The sequence below is a fragment of the Chlorocebus sabaeus genome, chromosome 20 (assembly GCF_047675955.1).
Source record: "Chlorocebus sabaeus isolate Y175 chromosome 20, mChlSab1.0.hap1, whole genome shotgun sequence".
NCBI lineage: Eukaryota > Metazoa > Chordata > Mammalia > Primates > Cercopithecidae > Chlorocebus > Chlorocebus sabaeus.
In genome coordinates, this window is record NC_132923.1 from 114288733 (window position 1) to 114310020 (window position 21288).

General features: G+C 53.2%; 1 protein-coding gene across 5 annotated transcripts in view; it reads right to left on the reverse strand.

The window, feature by feature from the left end:
• Positions 1–21288, reverse strand: part of EPHB2 (EPH receptor B2) — a 213161-nt gene that overhangs the window by 139931 nt on the left and 51942 nt on the right. For all 5 annotated transcript variants that reach the window (XM_073007717.1, XM_073007716.1, XM_038002726.2 and 2 more), the window contains exon 2: positions 2031–2095. In XM_073007717.1, the coding sequence (XP_072863818.1) occupies positions 2031–2095 (65 nt within the window). The remainder of the gene's footprint in view (positions 1–2030; positions 2096–21288) is intronic.

Genomic DNA, 21288 nt, shown 5'->3' on the forward strand with positions numbered 1-21288 from the left:
TTGGGAACAATCTCCCTGTGTGAGGGCCCAGTACACTCAGCCCTCTTGGGCCAGTGTCAGTGGGACTGAGAGCTTGCTGAGGGCAGCCACCCTTCCTGTCCTTCTCCTGTGTCCCCCTTGGTGTTGGCTGGCTTCACCTGGGGTAGACCCAAAGGAGCCCCAACAGCAGAGTCCCCTCTCCCATCCACGTCTGGGGCTGGGCACCCTAACAGAATCTCATTTCTTTGGCGTGATTATCACACATGGTCTATATGGTTAGACCCCTTTTACAGAGGACGAGGCAGTAGAGACCAGAAGTGAGGTTACTTAACCCAGGCCACACAGACCCAGAGCTGTTCGTGTGCTTGCCCGTGCTGCCTGGAAACACAAGGACCCCAAGTGTGCCCCAGGAGTCCCGGGTTCGAGTCCCGGGTTCTAGTCCCAGCTCTACTAACTTGATGAGTGGCCTTGGGCAAGCCATTTCTCCCTCCTGGGCCTCCAATTGCCAAATGTGACTGTGGGAGTGGCAGCTGATGGAAGAGGTGTCCCCCTCAAGTGGGTGTCCTTTATCCTGTGCCACTGATTCCCTGGGCCAAGTCTGTGCATGTGGAGCAGGGGCTGGCAGCCTGGGGAGGGTCAGGTGCGATGAAGGGTGAGTGCACATGGGGAGGGCAGGTCTGGAGCTGACTGGCTCAGTCTCTTCTTCAACGGCGACTCTGAAGCTCCCTACATTGCATTAAATTTTTTTTTTTTTTGGTGGCACCATGTGACAAAGTCAGCCCCTTGTTACAACCGCTGCTCTTCTTCAGAACTTAATTAGAACACTTAATTAGAGCACTCTGCCTTTCTCCCCTCTCTCTAATTAACATGCGGAGGCCCTGCAGCCTAAACACCCCAAATAATTGCGTCCGGGGGCCCTGCAGCCCAGCCTGGCCTCATTACTGGCAGGGTGGGGCTGTGGGCCCAGCCGCCTTCGCAGATGGAAAATTGGTGACAAGAAAGAGCCACAGAAAGCGGCCTGACCCTGGGGCCCTGCCTATTGAGAACACAGGCCTGGGGGGTGGGAGGAACGCAGTTCCCTGGGGCAGCAGCTGAGTCCCAGCGGAGCAACCGGGGTGGGGGGAAGGGAAGGGCTGGGTTGTAGAGTCCAGAGCCCTCCCCAGAGACCACGGGGATGAGGGATGAATATTCAACTTCATGACAATGACAATGATGATGATGATTATAGCTCTCTTGACTGGGAGCCCAATCTATGCCAGGCATTGTGTTAGACACTTTGCAGGAAAACCTCACAACAGTCTTGTGAGGTCTAAGACATCACCATTTTATAGAGGAAGAAACTAAAGCTCAGAGAGATTAAGGAACTGGCCCCAGATCACACAGCTGGTGAGTGGCAGAGCTAAGACAGATTTTCAGGACTATCTGACCCCACAGCCTATAACTTATGCCCGATTTTGCTCTTGGAGAGCTCACAACATAGACCCTAGGATGATAAGAGCCAAAGGATGGGGAGCTTTGTGTTATGGGGACCCAGAAAGCGGGCAGAGAGGGCTCAGTCATAGTCCTGAATACAAACCTTAGCAGCTCACTTATTATCTATAGGGTCCTGGGCAGGTGGGTACACCTTGTTGAGCCTCAGTTTTCTCATCTGTAAAATGGAGATAATTCCTCTCTGTGGGATTAGAGATGATGTGTATAAAGGTGCTTAATACAGTATCTGACATAGAGTGGGTACTCAGGAAATGACAGTTCACTTTCTTCATCTGTAAAACGGGGGTAGTGCGAGCACCTACTTCTCAGCCTCACCCTAAGGATTCCATGGGATACAGGCTGAAAGCATCCAGCCTGTTGTCATGGTAACTGGCTCCATCAATGGTAGGGGATCATGGCTCCATCCATGGTAGGAGATTGGGAGGGTGGGACTGAGAGAGGCCTGGCTCTGGGCCCTGAAGAGGGAGAAAGGGGTTAGAATATGAGGGGGCATTCGGGCCCTGCAGCAGGGTTTGAGGGAACCTGGGGACCAATGCAAGGTTTGGGGACCACTGACTCACCCCTGATGGAGGATGCACCATCCAGCCCAGCTCAGCCGTCGCTGTAGTGGAGTCCATTAGCGTTTCTGTGGGGAGAGCAAAGAGTCACCGCTCCGCCCCACCTACCAGGTGCTGTCAATCTCTCTGTTGGGCCCTCATCCTTCTTTACAGAGAGCCCCGCCTACTTCCACTGCCCCAGTCATCTGGCTCTAATTCTCCAGACTGCGCTTGGTTTAGACTCCGCCTCTCTACTCCATTATCCCGCCTACCCCCACAGCCTAGCCAATCATCTAATGCCACTCCTCTAGGCCCCGCCCCTCCAGGCCAAGTCCACCCTTACATCGTGGTCAGGCTCTACCTCTTGGCCAGTCTAATCCCACTAACCTAGGTACTGTCCTTCCCTTCCTTTTCTGGACGGGGAGGGCCTTACATCCACTAAACCTGGGGTCTACTGGATGGGTTTCAGAGGGTCTGCCACTAAACTCTTGGGTCTTGCCACTAAACATCAAACTCTGGGGATCTGTTTGCTTTTCAGCATGCATGAAACTCTCAAAAACTGGAACTTGGGCCTTAGATGGGCTGTTCTTGTGTCCCAGCTGAGACCCCCCAGTTTCCCCTCCTTGCCCCTCTGCCGCACACATCTTGTCAAGACACTCTTCCTTTCTCTGGAAACCTGGAGTCTTCCATCATGTTCCTGTGGCTGAGGTCCCTCCCCCAGGACTCAGGCAACTCTGCCCCCCAGGACAGGGTCCCGGGAGTGGAGAAGTGTTGAGAGAAAGCACTGCACCCAGTAGGGGCCAACTGTCACATGGCCTGTGGGGGTTCAGGAGACACATCAGCGTCTGGGACCATCCTGGGCCCCACTTGCCTCCCCCAATTCCAGCAGCTGCAGGGAGCCACATGGCCTAGGGGGGAAGAAGAGCCACATGGCCCTGGAGGCCCCCATTTTCCCCAGGTCAGGTTCAGGACCCCGCTCTTCTACCCCTTCCTGGCCTCTCTGGCTTCCGAACACTTTCTGAATGGAATTGCAATACACCCAATGAATTTAAATGAACCCCTTTCAAGCCTTCATTCAACAAAATATCCTGATGCCCATTATGTACCAGGCACTGCACTGGGCACCCTGAGAGAGAAAACCGTGGCTAGCAAGACCCTACCATGGAGCAGTTCCTGGTCTGGCAATGGAGATGAGGCATGAATATACATAGCCATGAGACAGTAGGGGGAGAGACCTAGAAGGTCACAGTGACACCACCTCGCTCGGTGACAGTGGGTAAGAGGTATGCTTGCTGCCATGCTCCAATTCTGTGCCCAGGGCAGGCATCACTCATCAATTCCTATACTATGGCCACATGATACTTCTTGCCACAGTATTCCAGGAAACGAATATGAACCAGAGATGCTGTCCCTGGCCCAGCCTAACCGCCTCCTTTCAGAGATAGGGCAACTGAAGCACAGGGATGAGAAGGGGCTTCCAAAGATTGCACAGGAGTTGGCGGCACAGTGGGAAGTGCAGGTGTCTTGCCTCCTAGCCTATAAACCTTTAGGCACTTCAAACAATTAGTTTAATGGTCTGGGCTAAATGACAAGGACCAGGAGATTGGGGCTGTGTGCCCAGTGTCCAGGCAGCTCAGAAGGTCCAAATGGCAGATAATTAGGGCTTGAACTATGGCAGGGGTGGAGGGGATAAAGGGTGGGGACAGGAGGAAGCATTTGGCCAGAGGTGACCCCAGTCAGACCCGTGAGCTGACAAGAGAGGATGCAGAAGTGTCCCCACGACCGCCTGTGGCTTGTGTCCCTGTGCACTGGCATCCCCGTGACCGCCTGTGGTCACTGTGTCCCTTTCCACTGGGGGCTGGCACAGGGAGGGGGTGTGGGGTAAGGGTGCCAGGGACGGTGGAGCCAGTGCCAAGGGCATCTTTTTGATGGCAAATTGGAGGGAAGTTCTATTATGCAGCTTTGGAGCTGAAAAAAGGGTTCCTTTTCACACTCCGAATGCTACAGATTTTTCTTCCTGGAGAGAACAAGGGCTGAACTTTTAACCTGTTTTCTCTCATCGGCCTCAGCCAGAGACACGCCAAGCCGGGCTCTCTGCCTGGGCCCAGGGAACAGCTGCTGGGAGCTGTGTCAAACAAGGCAGAGGAGAGACTCTGCTTGGGACAAGAAGAGGGTCGGGCGGGGGAGGCAAGCCCACCAAGCAGGTGGCCCCATCCCTTGGCTAGATTCCTGGGCTGACCCAGAGGCCAAACACTAGAGGATTCCATGGCCCAGAGCAGGAGGGGCTGGGAACTGACATCTTCATCGTACGGGTGGAAACTTGGGCTCAAGGAGGGCAAATGGCTTGCCAAAGTCACACTAAAAGTTGGTGCTCAAATTCTGGGCTCCCAAGAAGTTTAGGGTGGGGGGACCCACTGTCCGCCTGTGCCTTCTACGTCTCCTGGCCCAAAGCAGTGGCCCAAAGCATTGGGAGGATCTCAGAAGGACTGGAAGTAAATGGACTGGCTGGTTTGCAGACACAAAGGAAATACGAAGGAACATGAAATTTGCAGATCCCCTTGGGAGGAGGTAGAGGGCCGGCATCTCCTTTGCTCCCTTCTCCAGGGCCACTCCTGGCTTTGCCTGGAAGCCTGGCTCTGAGAAATCTGTCACCCCTCTGGGTTGTGGCAGGAGGCAGCACGAGCATGCTGTCTCCCCAACCTGGTCTTTTGCTTTTCAATTTTAACACCTCCCTCTACCTCTGCACGAAAGGCAAATGAGCAGAGCACACAGACCTGGGCTCTGGAGGTCACAGAGATCTGGATTCTAACAGCAGTTCTGTCCCTTCCTTGCTTGGTAACCAATATCACTTGCCATAAAAGGAAGGAAAATAAACACAGACTCTTACAAATGAACCTTTTGAGGCAGGCAGATCACTTGAGGTCAGGAGTTTGAGACCAGCCTGGCCGACATGGTCAAACCCCGTCTCTACTAAAAATGCAAAAATTAGTCAGGCATGGTGACGCATGCCTGTAATCCCAGCTACCTGGGAGGCTAAAGCACGAAAATTGCTTGAACCTGGGAAGCAGAGGTTGCAGTGAACTGAGATTGCACCATTGCACGCCAGCCTGGGTGACAGAGCAAGACTCTGTCTCAAAAAACAAAACAAAACAAACAAACAAACAAACAAAAACCAAATGGACCTTTATTTGTTCTACCTCTTGTTAAGTCTCAGTTTCCTCACCTGGAGAACGGCCAAAATACCTTCCCAGTCTGGAAGTATAGCAGCTTGGATCCCAGCACAAAGTAGATCCTCACTTAGTAACAGCTGCTGTCTTTAGATGGTGTGCAATGCTTTTTGGCACACCCAGTGCCTGCACACACTGCTTCCTCCTTTGGGCTTATTAGATGGCCCCTGAAAGTGAAGGCAGTCCCAAGAGGCTCCAGCTTAGTCTGCCTGCCTTCCCCCACCTCCCAGATACGCCTGCCAACATCTGACAAGCATCAGTCTCTTGCTCCACGGCCAAAGCCTCCATGGAGCCCGTCCCAGTCCATCTGATGCTGCTTTCCCTGGGGTGCCCTGAGTTTTCTCTTTGTTCCTCTCAAACCAAGCACAAAAGTCAAACTCTGTTCTCTGGAGAATCTGGAGTTAATAGTTATTGCCTCAAGAACTTAGTGGGTTCAGGAAACCAAGCTCTGTTTCCGCCACCATCACGTCCTTTTTCCACCCTGTAACACACCAGACATCTCCCCACCAATTCCAAAAACCTACAGAGGGAGAGAACTCATGTCTGCTGAGATCCTATTAGGAGCCAGAATCTCTCACCAACATTCTCACAATAATGCCAAGAGGTACTTGATACTGTCCCATTTCACAGATGAGAAAGCTGAGGCTTCCAAAGCCTCGGGAACTTGCCCAAGATCACACATCTATTCCACCCACAAGCTGCCTTCCAGTCAGCTATGACTAGGTGAAGAGACTGGCTGTCTCACTCTGCACAGACAATGTGGTCTTTTCTCACCCTTGGACCTCACACATACTGTTCCTTCTGACGTTCTCACCTCTACATCTTCTTTGCCTGCCCTACTGTTCATCTATGAAGTCTCAACTCAGGTCACCTCCTCTAGCAAGTTCTCTTAAATCCATTCTGCCCCAGTGCTCTGCAGCCAAGGGTGCGTCAAGATATCCCGGCACTTGAAGATATTCTGGGTAGTAACTACCCCTATTTGCTATCATCTCCCAAAGCTCTGTGGTCCCCTGAGAGGTGGGTGCTGGGTCCCAGTCCTGGGATCCCTAAGACCTAGCACAGGGCTTGGCACACAGGCCTCCTCTCCCCATCTGCAAGGCTTGAGCATATGCCAGTGTTCTGTTCCACTAGGGTTGCCCAGGCTTGAGCCTTTCGTATAGACAACGTTAATGACTTTAGCCATTTCCACCTACAACCTGTACAATTATTTAGTTACTACTTTTTCTTCCACTTGACTCCTTTTCTTTCTTAAATGCATCTTAAAGAGGAAAAAAACGTAATCATGATTATAAATGGAAAACCAATATCTCTTGCCATAACAGGAAGGAAAATAAACACAGACTACTACAATTAAAAATGTTTGTCTGCAAAGTACCGAACATCATTTCACTTCCCATACTTTGGGAGCTGCTGGGCTCCCTTGAGCTGCCTCTGAAGCTCTGGAAATGTTTCTATCTCTATCCCCACTGTGACGGTGACAATCTCTCACGCAGGGGAAGCTGTTGTCACTGTACACAGATAATTAATCACCGCACTATGTGGCTGAGACCACAATGAGGACGTGCATGGTGTATTGCAGGTTACAGGAAATGAATATGGAAGGAGGGGAAGAAAACGCCAAATTTAGGGATGGCTTCCAGGAGAACGTGACGCCTGCACGGAGGCTTAAAGACTGGGTGAGTGGGGAGTGACTGATGTGGAGTGGGAAGGGCACGCTAGGCAGAGGGGAAGCAGAGGCAAAGGCCAGGAGGTGAGCTGGGCCACAGTGGGGCTTGTGGGAATCAAGCGCTGGCTGAAGGATGGGGCTGGAAGCGGTGGGAGCTGACAGCTGAGCCTGGAGAGGTTAAGCAGGGGCTGCCCAGGTAGCACAGGACAGGGCCATGAAGGGTCAGCAGCTCTCCGAGGCCCCTCTGCTGGATCATCCCTGTCTCTCCACATCCTTGCCAACCTCGCTGCTATTCCCTGCTTCCCACTCTGCCCACTGTGCTGTTTCACCTGCTCTTAGGCCCTCCCACCCTATTGAAATGTCTGGTTCCCAGACCTGGGCTGCTGTTAATGCCCATTTAAAAAAATCCCAATGGATAGATGAAGAAAGAGACTCACAGATTCTTAGCATCCAGGCAAAAGCTGGAACTGGGGCCACCAGCCCAGAGCGTCTTCCTCAGTGTGAAAACAGGGGCCCGGCCACGGGAGTGACTTTGGCGCTACCCCTACTGTCCCCACACCCCCTCTCCTTCCTGGAGGCTGCACAGAAGAAAGCAATCAGGAGGCCCTGACTGCCGGGCTGGGGAGGCCTGATGGCCCCTCTGGCTATGTGTGAACGAGCAGTGTACATTTCAGAAATATTTGAACTTAAAGGGGAGACACACTGAAGTCGTTAGCGTTGGGCTGAAAGGAGGTGGCTGCAGGGGGGCCCCTTGCTCTCAGGCTGGAGCGGGTGGTTGCCCCCTAGTCTCCAATCCACTCCTAGTCAGCTCTGTCTGATCCCCTCGTGGGCTATAATTCTCTAGGACCACAGATGCCGCTTGTCTGCACTAATGACAGTATGTGAGTGTTCCAAAGTCATTAAGAAAGAACTTTCATTAAGCACCTATTGCAAGCCAAGCACTGTCCAGGGCCCTCTAAATGCCATTGCAGGTTCAACCTCCAGAAGTATATACTAGTATTAAGCCCATTTCACAGATGAGGAAACTGAGGTCAGAGAGGAGAAGCAACCTGCACAAGTGCACACAGGCAGGGCTAGGACTGGAACCCACATCCATCTATTTTCACAACTGTGTTATTTTTAAGATGCCATGGCCATAGCCTTAAAAAACAACACCACAAAACAACAAAGTCATCAGGGCTTGTGTGTGTTTATCTTCTCTCTCTGCATGGGCTTGTGTGAGAATAGCAGGGGGCGGGAGAAGGGCAGCAGGGGAGTGGGGCATAGGCTGCCCAGGTCAGAATCTTGGCTGTGGCACTCTCTAGTGTGTGATTGCAAGCATGCCAGTTCTTCTCTCTGGGCCTCAGTTTCCACATCTGAAAAATGGGTCATGGTGAGAATTAAATGACACCATGTAGGTGAGTCCTGTTCATCTGATGTCTCCCAGGGCCCACATGTAGGGGAGGTCTGCATCCACCTTGTTCACCACTGTACCCTCAACACTAAGAACGAGGCCTGGCACTAGCACACGTATCCATCCTCCACACAGCAGCTGGGTGATGTTCCTAAAGTCCACGTGTGATCGCTCTTCAGAGCTCCTGTTGCCTGAAGGATCAAGTCCTAGCTCTCAACAAGCTACTCGAGGCCCCTGCCAAGCAGGCCAGCTAATTACCTTCCAGCCAGTCTTCTGCAGCTCTCATATCCAGCCATCCAAAATTTCCTCCTGCTTGCAGAAGGCACTTTACCTCCCCGAACACTGGCGACTTGACCCTTCTAGACTTTTCTGCCTGGAACGCCTGGCCCTTCTTGCTTTGTTGGCCTGGCTAACTTCTCTCCCAAAACTGAGCTCAAAGCCTCCTTCTTCCTTCTTCCTGGCAGCTGTCCTGACTCCTCCTGCTCTGGCTGGGTTAAGTAACAAAGTCATGGTCATTCAATGAACATCTCCTCCACCCGATGTGTGCCAGGCCCTGAGCCAGGCACTGGAGACACAGAGGCAGATCAGCAGGCCCTTCCCTCAAAAAGCTCCCAGACTAGTGCCCGACGTGTGAACTTACTGCAGGGAGAGGCGGAGTGAGACGGCTGGTCCCGGCCAGAAGCCAGGAAACCCAGAGGAAGAAGGGAGTAGCTTTGAGCAGGAAATTTGGAAAGGCATCTCAGAGGAGGTGGCGTGTGAGCTGGGAGGAGAGGGAAGGGCACACCACATACAGGGCCCAGCAGAATCAAAGGCACAGAAGTGTAAGACATCGGGGAAGGCTGGGCAATCATAAAACTGATGACTGGCTCTCAGTGGTGGGCTCCAGGCCAAGCGCTTAGCACTCATTATCCCATTTCATCGTTAACTATTTGTGAAGTAAGTACTTTAGGATCTCCCTTTACAGTTGGAGAAATCAAAGTTTGGAGAGGTTGTTCAAGGTTTCCATGGCCAGGAAGCGGTGGAGCTGGGTCTGCCTTGCACCAAAGCCCGTGTCCTTAGCCACTGCGCCACGCTGGAGTATCCGTCCTATGTAGTGGGAGCAAAATGCTACATGGAAGGAGATGGTAGCAGAGGACAGGGCATCAGAATGTGGAGGGCCTCTCAAACGTGGGGCTGAGGAAGTTGGGTCTTGTCCCACAAGCAGCGGGGAGCTATGGAAGATTCTTGAAGAGGGTAGTGATGTGATCTGCCCTGAGAACCGCTGAGTCACAGAGTGGCCTTGGCAGAGGAAATTAGGCTAGATTTGGGGGACAGCTTGGGGAAGGGTTGAAGCTGAAGATGAACAGACATCTGGTAACCGCACCCACGGGTCTTCACCTACAAACTGACTAGCAGCCTGCAGCCCAGGCAGCAAACCAGCCTGGCGTGAGACCCACACAGCAGTTGCAAGCCCGGGCTCTTCCCAGCGGCTCCTGGTGCACCCTGTCTGGGGCTGGCGGGGCTGAAGTGGCCTGAAGCTAGGCCTGGCTGGGATCTCATGGCCTGGTAAGGCCAGCCTGGAGGCCTGACCCAGACTGTCCATGGTCACAGCACTCTTTCCATGGTCCAAGTTAGAAATTCCAGGAGGAGGCAAGGACACCGACAAGCTTGGAAGAGTCACTTCACCTCTCCGAGCCTTAGTTTCCTCATCTGTAAAATGGCGATGACAAAATCCTTGCTCTGTATACTTCACTGCATTGTTCTAAAGATCAAAGGAGGCAATGGCAGCCAAAGGTTTTTACAGCATGCCAAGGCTGGACCATACAGAGCCATAGGGAAAGTCACTGACATTGATGGAGGCCTCCTAGGGGCAGGCACTTCATTGATATTGTCTCATTTACATCCCAGAGCAAACTTATGGGGAAAAGTCTCAGAAGGATCAAGGACTTCCAAAAGGCCACATGGCCAGTAAGGGGCAGTGTAAAATTTGATCGCTTTGGTCCGATCCCAGAAGCCACTAGACAGTGCTGCCTCAGGAAACGAAAGGAAGAATCACTGCTTTCATCTACCTGTGACCTCATTGCCAGGCCCCGAGCTAAACCCTCTGCATGCCTTGTAAGGCCAATACCTTTATCCCATTGTACAGATGAGGAAACTGAGCCTGCAGAGGCTCAGAGATCTGCCCCAAGTCCTATAGCCAGAAAGAAGCAAAGCTGAGATTTGAACCCAGGCCAGCCTGACTGAGTTTCCTGAGCCCTCTCCTCTACAAACATCATGAGAATGGGAGTCCAAGATGGCCTTGGGTTCACTGGCCCAAAGCAAGGCAAGAGGTGGAGACGCCAGAGAAGCCCCCGACTAGCTCCTAGAAGAATGCAGATTTTCTAAAGTGAAATCTACCAACAAGAAGCACGTTGTTTTTCTACCTCGGCCCCCTGCTCAGCCCTCAGTCTCGAGGAAAGAGAACCTGGCTAATGTAAAATCCTTCTGCCCGAGGACTCTCGTAGCACACACCCCTTCTTGTCCTCCCACCGCTCAGAGGCCCTTCTCTGCCTCGGTTGCCTGCTTGGAGCCTGCTCTTGTTTTCTCAGGCCCAGGCGGAGGAATCCCTGTGACGCCAGCTCCTCTGCTCTGTCCCCTGCCTGCCTGCCGCTGGCCTGGGCATCCGCCAGCGCCGGCCGCCCCGGCTGAAACCCAATCCTCTGGGCCAGCCCGGCTGCTCACTAACAGCGGGCCACATTGTGCAGCCGGGGCTTCGGGAGAGTTTGGATTCGCTGCTTGGGGACCCACTTAACCTCGGCAAAGGACAGGATGATGGATGGGGGTCTGGGACAGGGTTGCTGGGGGTGGGGTGGGTGGTAAATGAACACCAGGGCTTGCTGGGGAAGGGAAAGAAGGGAGGCAGGGACGGGAACAGCCCTGGACACATTAAGCGCTCCTTTAGTTCCCACGACAACCCTGAGGGATGCCTGCGACTGGTCCCATTTTAGGTGACTTGACCAAGGCCACATAGTGAATCAGAAACTGAACCCAGGCCAGTTGCCCTCAAGCCTTCCCGATACACCAGGCTGCATCTCACAGCCAGCATTTGCCGAGTGATTTTTTTATTTTTAAAGCCTTTTACTTAAATGAACCCACACAGTTTTCACTGTTCAGTAGGTAAAGAAGTATCATCATGGCAGCTGGCATTACTGGGCAGCTACCGTGTGCATGGAATAATGCCTACCACATTAATACTCATCTCCTGAGATCCTAACGGGACATATTGAGGGAGGACCAATCGTCAGGGCCATTTTACAGAAGAGGGGAGGAAAGCTCAGAGAGGCAGTCACTTGCAAGACACGGCAGAGCTGAGATACACTCAGGCTGGCTAATGAAGGCAGGGGGCCTGGGCACCCCAGTTGCTTATAGCTGCATCCCTTCTGAGTGGTTCTAAATTGTATGCATCTCCCCTCTGCCCACTGCACACAGCCTCACTCCACTGTTGGCACTCAAGGGGCTGTTCCTTCTCCCTGCCATGTCCCTCGCCCTCCTGGCCTGCCTAGGACACTCAGACATGTTCAGTAAGACCCATCTCAAATGTCTTCTCCTCTGAGAAGCCTTCCCTGATGACCCTGGCGCTGGGGCTCCCAGAGTTCTATATGGGTCTCCCATCATTGTACTTGTCACCTTGTCCTGCAACTTTCTTTTACTCATCTGCCCCTCAACTGGACTGTAAGTGCCTTGTAGGCAGGACCAAGTCTGGTTCACTGTGGTAGCCACCAGCCTCTAAAACCACCTTACTCCTGATCACCCAGGCCCACCCAGGCCCACCCAGACCTTAAATGCTCTTTCTTGCTGACATCATCAGTCTGGGTGTCTGAGTTTTTCCTCCAGGAAACGCGGTCACTGGTATCAAGATGACTCCATATAGTAGATAATCCAAAGTACTTACTGTGCTGAGCTGTCACATATATTATCTGTTTTGATGCTCACAATGCCCTACATGATAATGATTATTGTCCCCATTTACCCACCCACCCATCTATTCATACACCCACCCGCCCACCCTGTCACCCCATCCATCTGTCCACTCCGCTCACCTAGTATTCTACCACCTGTTCACCCACTAGCATCTCGCATATGTCTCCATTCATCTTCCTACTGAACCAACCTCCCTTCATCCCTTCCTTCCTGCAGATGGGGGAAAATAACCTTCAGAGAGGTTCAGTAACCTGCCCAAGATCACACAGCGAGTACATAGCAGATCCAGGAGCAGAACCAGGTACTCTTTGAATCACTCTGCTATGTGGCCTCTTAGCTGTCTCACTTTATTTCTAACTGTCCTGCTGCACGCAGGTTTAATCTTACAGGTCACCTCAAATCCTTCTGCATGTGAATGGGGTGTAAATTACAAATCAATAAGACACAGGCCACTGAAAGTCCAAGATGGGGTCTGTCGGGTTGGAGTCAATTAGCAAGCCTGCTGCAGGACCTGCTGGGACTTGATGGATTTGCCTAATTGGCACTGGTTTCCCCCAGTGAAGGACAATTAACCCAAATCCCAGAACCCAGACCACCCCTCTGCTTCTGGGCAGGGTGTCAGGCATTGAGCTACATGAAATTTACTGTTTATCCATTCGCCCATTGACCCATACGCCCACTCATCCATCTATCTTTCCAACCATCCAATCCTTGCAATCATCCATAAACCATCTTGACATCTGCTCACTCACCCACCTACCTATTTATCCACCCGCACACATCTATACGTTGATCCATCTATCCGCCCATGTAGCCACCCATTCACTGATCCAGCAGTCCACCCACCCACACGCTCACCTATCCATCCATCCATCTAATCACCCAATCCAAGCAGCTCTTTAGGAAGTCATTCTGCCATCTTGTCTTCCACTCACCCATCTATTTACTCATCTACTCATTCTCTCATTTACCGCATTCATCTGTCTATCCTTACACCACCAATTCATCCACTCACCCCTATGCCCAGCATCCCACTTAGGTTTTCTCCCTTCCTCTGAAGCAATCTCCCTCCCTACCTCTCCTCTTTCCATTCATCTATGCACTCGACCATTCATTTACCTGTCCATCCATTCACATCATTTATACATCTATACATCTGCTACCCACTCCTCCCATCCAGCCAGCCTGCATTTGTTGAATAGCTACTATATGCCAAGCCCATGCTGAGTACTAGAGAATCAGGCTGTATGTGGTGGCTCACGCCTGTAATCCCAGCACTTTGGGAGGCCGAGGCGGGTGAATTGCTGTAGCTCAGGAGTTCCAGACCACCCTGGGTAACATGGCAAAACACTGTCTCTACTAAAAATACAAAAATTAGCTGGATGCCTGTAATCCCAGCTACTTGGGAGACTGAGGCATGAGAATGAACTTGAACCCAGGAGGCAGAGGTTGCAGTGAGCTGAGATCTCGCCACTGCACTCCAACCTGGGTGACAGAGTGAGTGAGACTCTTTTCTCAAAAAAAAAAAAGTAGTAGTATTGGAGAATCAAAAATAGATACTATCACTGACTTAGAGAAATTTACTGATTTGAAGCAAACCCTGTATGGCGCCTGCCACTAGTTCCCAAGTACTTTCCAAGCTCCACATTCTACCTGCAGATTGGGCCCTTGCTGAGTCTGGCATCCTGGGCTCTGTTCTGTGGCCTTGGAACTTGGCTTCCCTTTGCCTTCAGATAGCCTGTTTACCAGGGCCCCATGTGGCCTGAGAATCTGTTGTCCACATCACATTATGGACATGCACATGGCTGGGGCCCATCCCACCCCAAGAGGGGCCAGTGAATGGTAACTTAAACCAGGTTCAGCCCCACCCCTGCCACAGTCCCCTGTCCTACAGTCTGCAAGGGAGATCCCAGACATAAGGGGTCCCAGTCTATAAGGGGGATCCCACAGCAAAGGAAGAATCCTAACCCTGCCTGGAGGTTAGAGGAGACTTCCCAAGTGAGTGGCAACTGGCTTGAACCCCAAATTGAGTAGAAGACAGCAAGGCAAAAGGAAGGAGGGAAAGAGAAAGCACCAGGAGAAGGGGAAAGGGTGTCTCGGGCAGAGAACAGCTTGTACAAAGGCCAGGAGGAGAGAATGATCAGGGCCCCTTCAAGAACCTGCAGGAGGGAGAAGGCAGGCCTAGGAGAAAGAGAACTCCAGACACCAGTCTTTTTTTTTTTTAAATGGAGACAGGGTCTCTCTCTGTCACCCAGGCCAGAGTGCAGTGGCAGCATGACTCACTGCAGCCTCAACCTCCTGGGCTCAAGTGATCCTCCCACCTCGGCCTCCTGAGTAGCTGGGACTACATGCGCGATCACCACACCCTGCTGGCTTGTTTGCTTGCTTGCTTATTTATTTATTCATTTATTTATTTATTTATTTAGTAGAGACTGGGGCCTACCTATGTTGCCCGTGCTGGTCTTCAACTCTTGGTCTCATGTGATCCTCCCACCTCGGCCTCCCAAAGTGCTGGGATTACAGGTGTGAGCCACTGTACCTGGCCTCACAAAGAGTCTTGAATGCCGGGTTGAAGGACTAAGACTTCATCCCTAAGATAGCAGGGGACCATAGAAGAAGTGGCCTGACAACTGTTGCTGTGTTCTCTTGTGTAATGGATCCATGTTATAGATGAGGAAATTGTAGGATCAGAGAGGTACGGAGGGCTTCTCCAGGCCACACAGCTGGTCAGGAGCAGAGAAGAGATTCCACTTTAGGTCTGATGGCTCCAAAGCCCTCGCTCTCTCTGAGAGAGGCTGCTGCCTCGGAGGAGACGTTTCCAGAATGCCTGCATCCCTCCCACATTAACGCTTGGCTCCAGGACCACCTCCACAGCCCTCGGGAGTGTGGGTGCAGTGACAGAACACCCCAGGGTGCCATCTCTGCTCAGCATGACTCCCTGGGCTCTCTTGCCAACCGCACCTGGCATCTCAGGCAGTTAAGCAGTCACGGCTCTGCTGGGGCATTTTCTCGCATGTCGATGTTTCTCAGGGGAGCTGCTCAGCAATTTCCCATCACCATCTTCACCAGAGCCTCCGTGTCTTCAGCATTAGTGACCATTTCTTTCCCACCATTTCCCACTGACACCCTGAGAGGCAATGCCAGCCAAAGAGCCAGCTTATGGCAGGGGCTGGTGGGGCCCTTGACGTGGAGCAGGGCTCGAAGTTGAGAGCTTTTGGGGTGCAGAAGACACAGGGAGATGAGGGGCACCCTGAGCCAGTGGTGGGGAGGAGGACATGGGCCAGGAGGTGAAGGAATACTGCTTCTACCACTAGGATCTCTATCATCATAGCTACTGTTTACTGAGCACCTACTACCTGCCAGGCACTATCCCATGCAATGGACATCCAGCATAACACCTGAGCTCCTCTAAGCTTTCCAAAACCCTTCAAGGGATGGATCATTGCCCCCATTTTGCAGATAAGTAAACCAAGGGGCAGGGAGAACAAGTAAGCAGGCAAGATCCCTGCAAGTTGGCTGCCAGTTGGTGAGGGAGGCAGGCTTTGATTTCTGGGCTGTGTGACCCAAACTCCTTTCCTGATCCCAAGGAGCCCTTTGGGAGTTGAAAGTCTCAGGTGAGAGCTGATGCAGGCAGTGGGGTCGGGAAGGGTGGGCTTCCAGGCCTCAGGTGGCAGCATGGGATCAGACCACCTCCACTTCCCCAGCTTGAGCTAGACGCCCCTTCTCTGGGCTCCAACTCGCCCTCCAGAGTGTCTGATGCCCTTTCCTAGTCTGGTTTTGGACTGGGCCCGGGGCCCTGCAAGCTGGGCTGCTAAGTGGAGGATGAAGGCCATTGGTGCCCAGTGTGACCTGGAGACAGCTTCCCTTGAGACACAAGGAGAAGCTATGTCAGATGGCCTTGTGCTAAGCCCACAAACATGGCAGACCCGGCCTTGTCTCTGAGCCAAACAGAAGCCTCCCAAGCTGCTGGCTGTGCCACTCCGCTGGTCCACATGGGAGCTGGAGGCCACAGGACCACAGCTGGGCCCAGTGCCCTGCCTGGTCAGCCCATCAGCAACCCAGCCGCACACTGGGGTTCCTTCTCACCAGGAATTCTGTATTGGTGGTGGTGGCGGCAGCCTGGGGCAGCCCAGTCAGACCTACTGATGCTGGCAGTAGGCTCAGAAATGTTTTCCTATAAAGGGCAAATTGGACCCGGAGCCTCAAGCATCTCACCACGCTGGCTCGCATCCCACTGGGACAGGATACTGCTCTGATGGGCTGGGTGGTGGGTGGTCCCCTCAGGCTGATGGGCTCCCAACCCCTTCCCTGCTAGCCCTCTCCTCCCCCCACCCACCACAGGATGCGGCCTCAGTGACCTCATCTGGGAAATGGGAATAGTAAACAGCACCTACTCATAGGTATGGACACAACACCCTTTGCACAAGGCCTGGCACAGTCAGCCTAGCTCAGAGGAGGCTAGTACCATAATCATCGTCGCCCCTCCTTCACCTAGAGGCTGACATGACTGAGAACAGCTCCCAAAGAAACCTCTGGAGTGGGGTGGGATGAGTGGGACAGCTGAATCTGAACAGGGATAATAATCATAATCCTTATTTCCAGCTACTGAGTACCTACTAGGTGCTCAGTGTACCAGGCACTGTGCTAGCGACTTTCCGTAGATGATGCCATGTGGTCCCCATTTCAAAGATGAGGAAACTGAGGCTCAGAGAGGGGCTGTGACTTGCCTGGGGTCACCAGGGAGGCAGTGGTAGTGCTGGGACTCTGAGTGCCATTTGAGGCTTCCTCCCGGCTGCCTCCCTTCAAAGCTCAGAGAGTCCCCTGTGCAGGGCCTGGGAGGGAGCGTTCACTTGGCCTTATTTAAAGTTGCAATTATCTGTCCCATTTCCCACTGGCTACAGCTGAGCTCTCCGGGGAGGCGGGAAGACCCTGATGGAGGAGGATGCTGCGAACAGGGAATGTCTAAGGAATCTTCCCTGAGCCTCCAACTGAAGGAGCAGGGAAGACACGTACTCCTGCGGGAGACCCTCTTCCTGTACCTGGCCTCTGTCCCCTCTGCCCCCGCCCCAGGGAGCAGACCAGGCCAGCGGTGGGTTCCCAGGGTGGGGAGGTTCCTTGTCAGTCCTGCAAAGGTTGTGAAGGGGTCACATCATGAGCTGAGGCCTTAGGGATTGCTGGCATGCAGCATGAAGGCAGCACCCAATGCAGACACGGAAAGACTGAAGCAGCCTGGGGGGGGTTGGTCCAAGATCCCATGGTGAGTTAGTGATGCGTGGGGCCTAAGACGCAGAGTGACGGAAAGCCCGTGGAGAGGTGAAAAGACAGAACTGCGGGAGGGCCCCAGGGCTCCACCAAAGGAGAATGCCGGTGCTCAAGGAATGGACTCAGGGTTTCCTTTTTTTTTTTTTTTTTTTTGAGACACGGTCTCTCTCTGTCACCCAGGCTGGAGTGCAGTGGTGCCATCTCGGCTCCCTGCAACCTCCTCCAGGCTTCAAGCGATTCCCTACCTCAGCCTCCCGAGTAGCTGGGATTACAGGTGCCCACCACCATGCCTGGCTAATTTTTGTATTTTTAGTACAGATGGGGTTTTGCCATGTCAGCCAGGCTGGTCTCGAACTCCTGACCTCAAGTGATCCTTCCGTTTCGGTCCCCTAAAGTGTTGGGATTACAGGCGTCAACCACTGCACCTGGCTAGACTCAGGGTTTTCAACACACTGGTGCTTCCTAAAGGCTTTGCAAGGAGCAGAGTGCAGTGGGGATCCTATGCTACAGACAGCCTCAGAGGTTCTGGGCCAAGGCTCCCTATGAAACACTCAGTGGTGTGGCCAGAATTGGTTCCCAGAATGTCCGGCTCCTCACCCTCACCCAGATACAGAATTAGACTCAGACAGACACCCACTCTGCTCTCCCACAAGCAGCCCTCAGCACCCCTGCCTATCCTCCCAGGCTCCGCCCTCCTCCCGTTTTAACATCCCCTCTGAGCGCCTCCTGTGCATCTACCCCAACCGCAGCCCCTGCTTGGGGAACCCAAACTGGCGAGGGTGACACCCCATCAAGCAGTTCTTGTATCTGCCACTGGAGTGAGGGGCAGGGGAGTGGGAACCTGGCAGTGGAACCCAGGTGTTAGGTCCAAACAGCAGGGAAATGGCCTATCCAGCGGCACATCCCAGGGTCTGAGGCAGTGGCCTCAGCAGTCATTTAGACATTTTTTTTTTTTGAGAGTCAGGCTGGAGTGTCGTGGCACAATCTGGCTTACTGAAACCTCTGCCTCCCTCCCTGGTTCAAGAGATTCTCCTGCCTCAGCCTCCCGAACAGCTGGGATTACAGGTGTGCGCCACCACACCCGTGTAATTTTTGTATTTTTAGTAGAGATGGGGTTTCACCATGTTGGCCAGGCTGGTTTCAAGCTCCTGGCCTCAAATGATCCGCCCGGCTTGGCCTCCCAAAGTGCTGGGATTACAGGAGTGAGCCACCAAGCCCGGCAGAGTCATTTACATTTGAACCCCACTTTCTAACACACTACCCCAGGGTAAGTCTCGAGCTTCTCTTTCTGAGCTGTGGGATAGGAACAAGATTGGTACCTGCCTCACAGGTGGCTGTGATAAGGTCATGCATGTTAAGTTCTTAGCCCAGAACCTGGCTATAGTAAGTGCTCAGTAAAATGTTGACCGTGGTCATTATCACTCAAATTATAACACAAAGCAATCACTCAATAAGCGGATGTTATGATATTGTTATTATCAACATCAGCCAGCACCCTCTGGGCAAGGCTGAGCAGACTTGCTTTCTCTTTTATGGGAGACAGAATAATGTCCCTGAGGAGATGCCCATGTTCCCAATCCCCAGAATCTGGGAATGTTGCCTTATGTAGCAACAGGGACTTTGCAAATGAGATGAGATTAGGAATCATGAGATGGGGGGATTATCCTGGATTAGCCAAGTTGGTCTAATATAATCATAAGTGTCCTTGTAAGAGGGGGTGGGAGGGTTGGCATTAGAGAGGAGATGTGATGTCAGAAGCCAGGTGGGAGTGACACACTTTGGGGATGAAGGAGCCACAAGCTCTGGGATGCAGGCAGCCTCCAGAACGCTCTAGAAAGGGCAAGGATCCTCCTCCTGAGCTTCTGGAGGTAGTGTGCCCTCCACCGCCCCTGGCCATTTCAGCCCAGTGAAACCCTTTTCAGACGTCTAATCTCCAGGGCTGTAAAACAATAAATGCATCTTGTTTTAAACCATGAAGACTTTGGTAATTTGTCATAGCAGCAACAAGAAACTAACAGACCATCCTCAGTCGAGAAAGTGGTCATCTCTCACACCCCGTGATGGCGGGATCCGTGAACCCCACACACTCACTCCTTGCCGTTGAGAAACCACCCAGACCCTCTGCTGAAGGGCATTTGAAGTGGTGGTGGGGGGGGTCTGGCCACTTTAGTAGACATCTATGGTTGAGGGGAGCCACCCCACCTCCACTGTGTGCCCGTCCAGGAGAGGCTTGGAGCTGAGGCGGGGCAGGTGCTGGTCCTGTGTGATTGGTCCCTGGTGGGCCCAGCAACAGTTTCCGTCCTGGAGGGATGGGATTGCAGGTGGGGGTGTGCTGGTGCTTTCAGGGGTGCCATGGATGTCGTGTTTTCCACCTGCCAAACCCTGCCCAGGACTCGTCTTCCCAAAGCCCTATGAGGCAGGAACTATTTTATAGACGAAGAAATTGAGGCCCAGAGAAGTGAAGCAACCTGCCCAAGGCCATCCCACAGGATGTAGCCCGGGTTCTGCTTGCACAGGCCCAGACTCAGGCAGCTCAGGTCCTCCATGGATGCCCTGTCCACTCCCAGATCACTCAGATCCTGGCAGGTAACCCCTGCGTGGGCCTAGCTGTGTGGGTCCAGGGCTGCTCTCTGCCCAGCACTCTCCAGGCCCCAAGGTAGGAATTGTGCCCCCTTGTGTGCCCACTGAGGGTCTGCACAGTGGCTGGCCATAGGCACCGGATGCTGCTGCAGAGAGCGGGACCCACGGGGGAGGAAGAGATGCTGGGAGTCACTGGGCACCAGCACTCCTGGGTGAATGCCAGCCTTCCTCGTGATGAGCCACTGCAGCCAGCGCAGAGCTCACCCAGGCTTTCTACGGTGTGGGGCCACCACGCTCCCATTTCACAGAAAATCATGATAATGAGAAGGATTACAATAGTGGCCATTGGTCAAGTTCCTGTCCATGCCAGGCACCAAGCTAAGTGCTTACTGATGTCTCCTTTTGTCCTCTGACATATCCCCTACAGGAAACTCCTAAATCATCCTCATTTCCAACCAGGTCACTGGGATTCAGTGAGGGGAAGGGGCTTCCCCAGGTCATGAAGCCAGGAAGGAGCCTTGCTGGAGACAGGAGCCTCAGAAGCCTACTCACACACCACCCCTTGGCCCCTACCAAGACCCTCACTGGACAGAGGAGGAAGTAGGCCCCCAGGGGTTCCTGGCTTGCTCAAAGCACAGGGGTTCAGTGAAAAGGTGGCCTGGGAACCTGGTTTCCAGGCCCCCAGAAAAGGCTGCCTTCCTGTCTGCCACAGGGTGTCCCTGAGCCATTCTTAGGGGGTAGAGGTTCCAGCTGAGGGTCCTGCAGCCCTGGGAGGAGTGGAGGGTGTCTGAAGTCTGCCCAGCATATGGCCCTGATTCCATTTTCTCCTGTCTCTGGTGGGACACCAGCTGCTGGGAGCTGGGAAACTGGAATCAGGGGTCCCCAGTGGCCCCTGGTGCCATCAGGGACACTGCTTGCACCCTGGTCCCTTCCCATACGCCACCAGGAGACGTTCGCCTCAGATGACTCAGGGTGATGTCGGTGCCAGGCTGGGAGGAGGGGGAGGCAGGCTGGGCGTCTGCCACAGCAGGCCTCAGAGCCCCGCTCGGAATCCCAATTGAGCTATTTTTAATGTGCTTCAATTTTCATTTTCTTTTATTGGAAAACACAGATGGTGACTTGCTGCCCCCTCACACACACTGAGCAAGGCAACGACAGGCAGAGATGCGCAGCAGACACGTGTACGCCCCCCTCCCTCTGCTGGGGAGCCAGAGC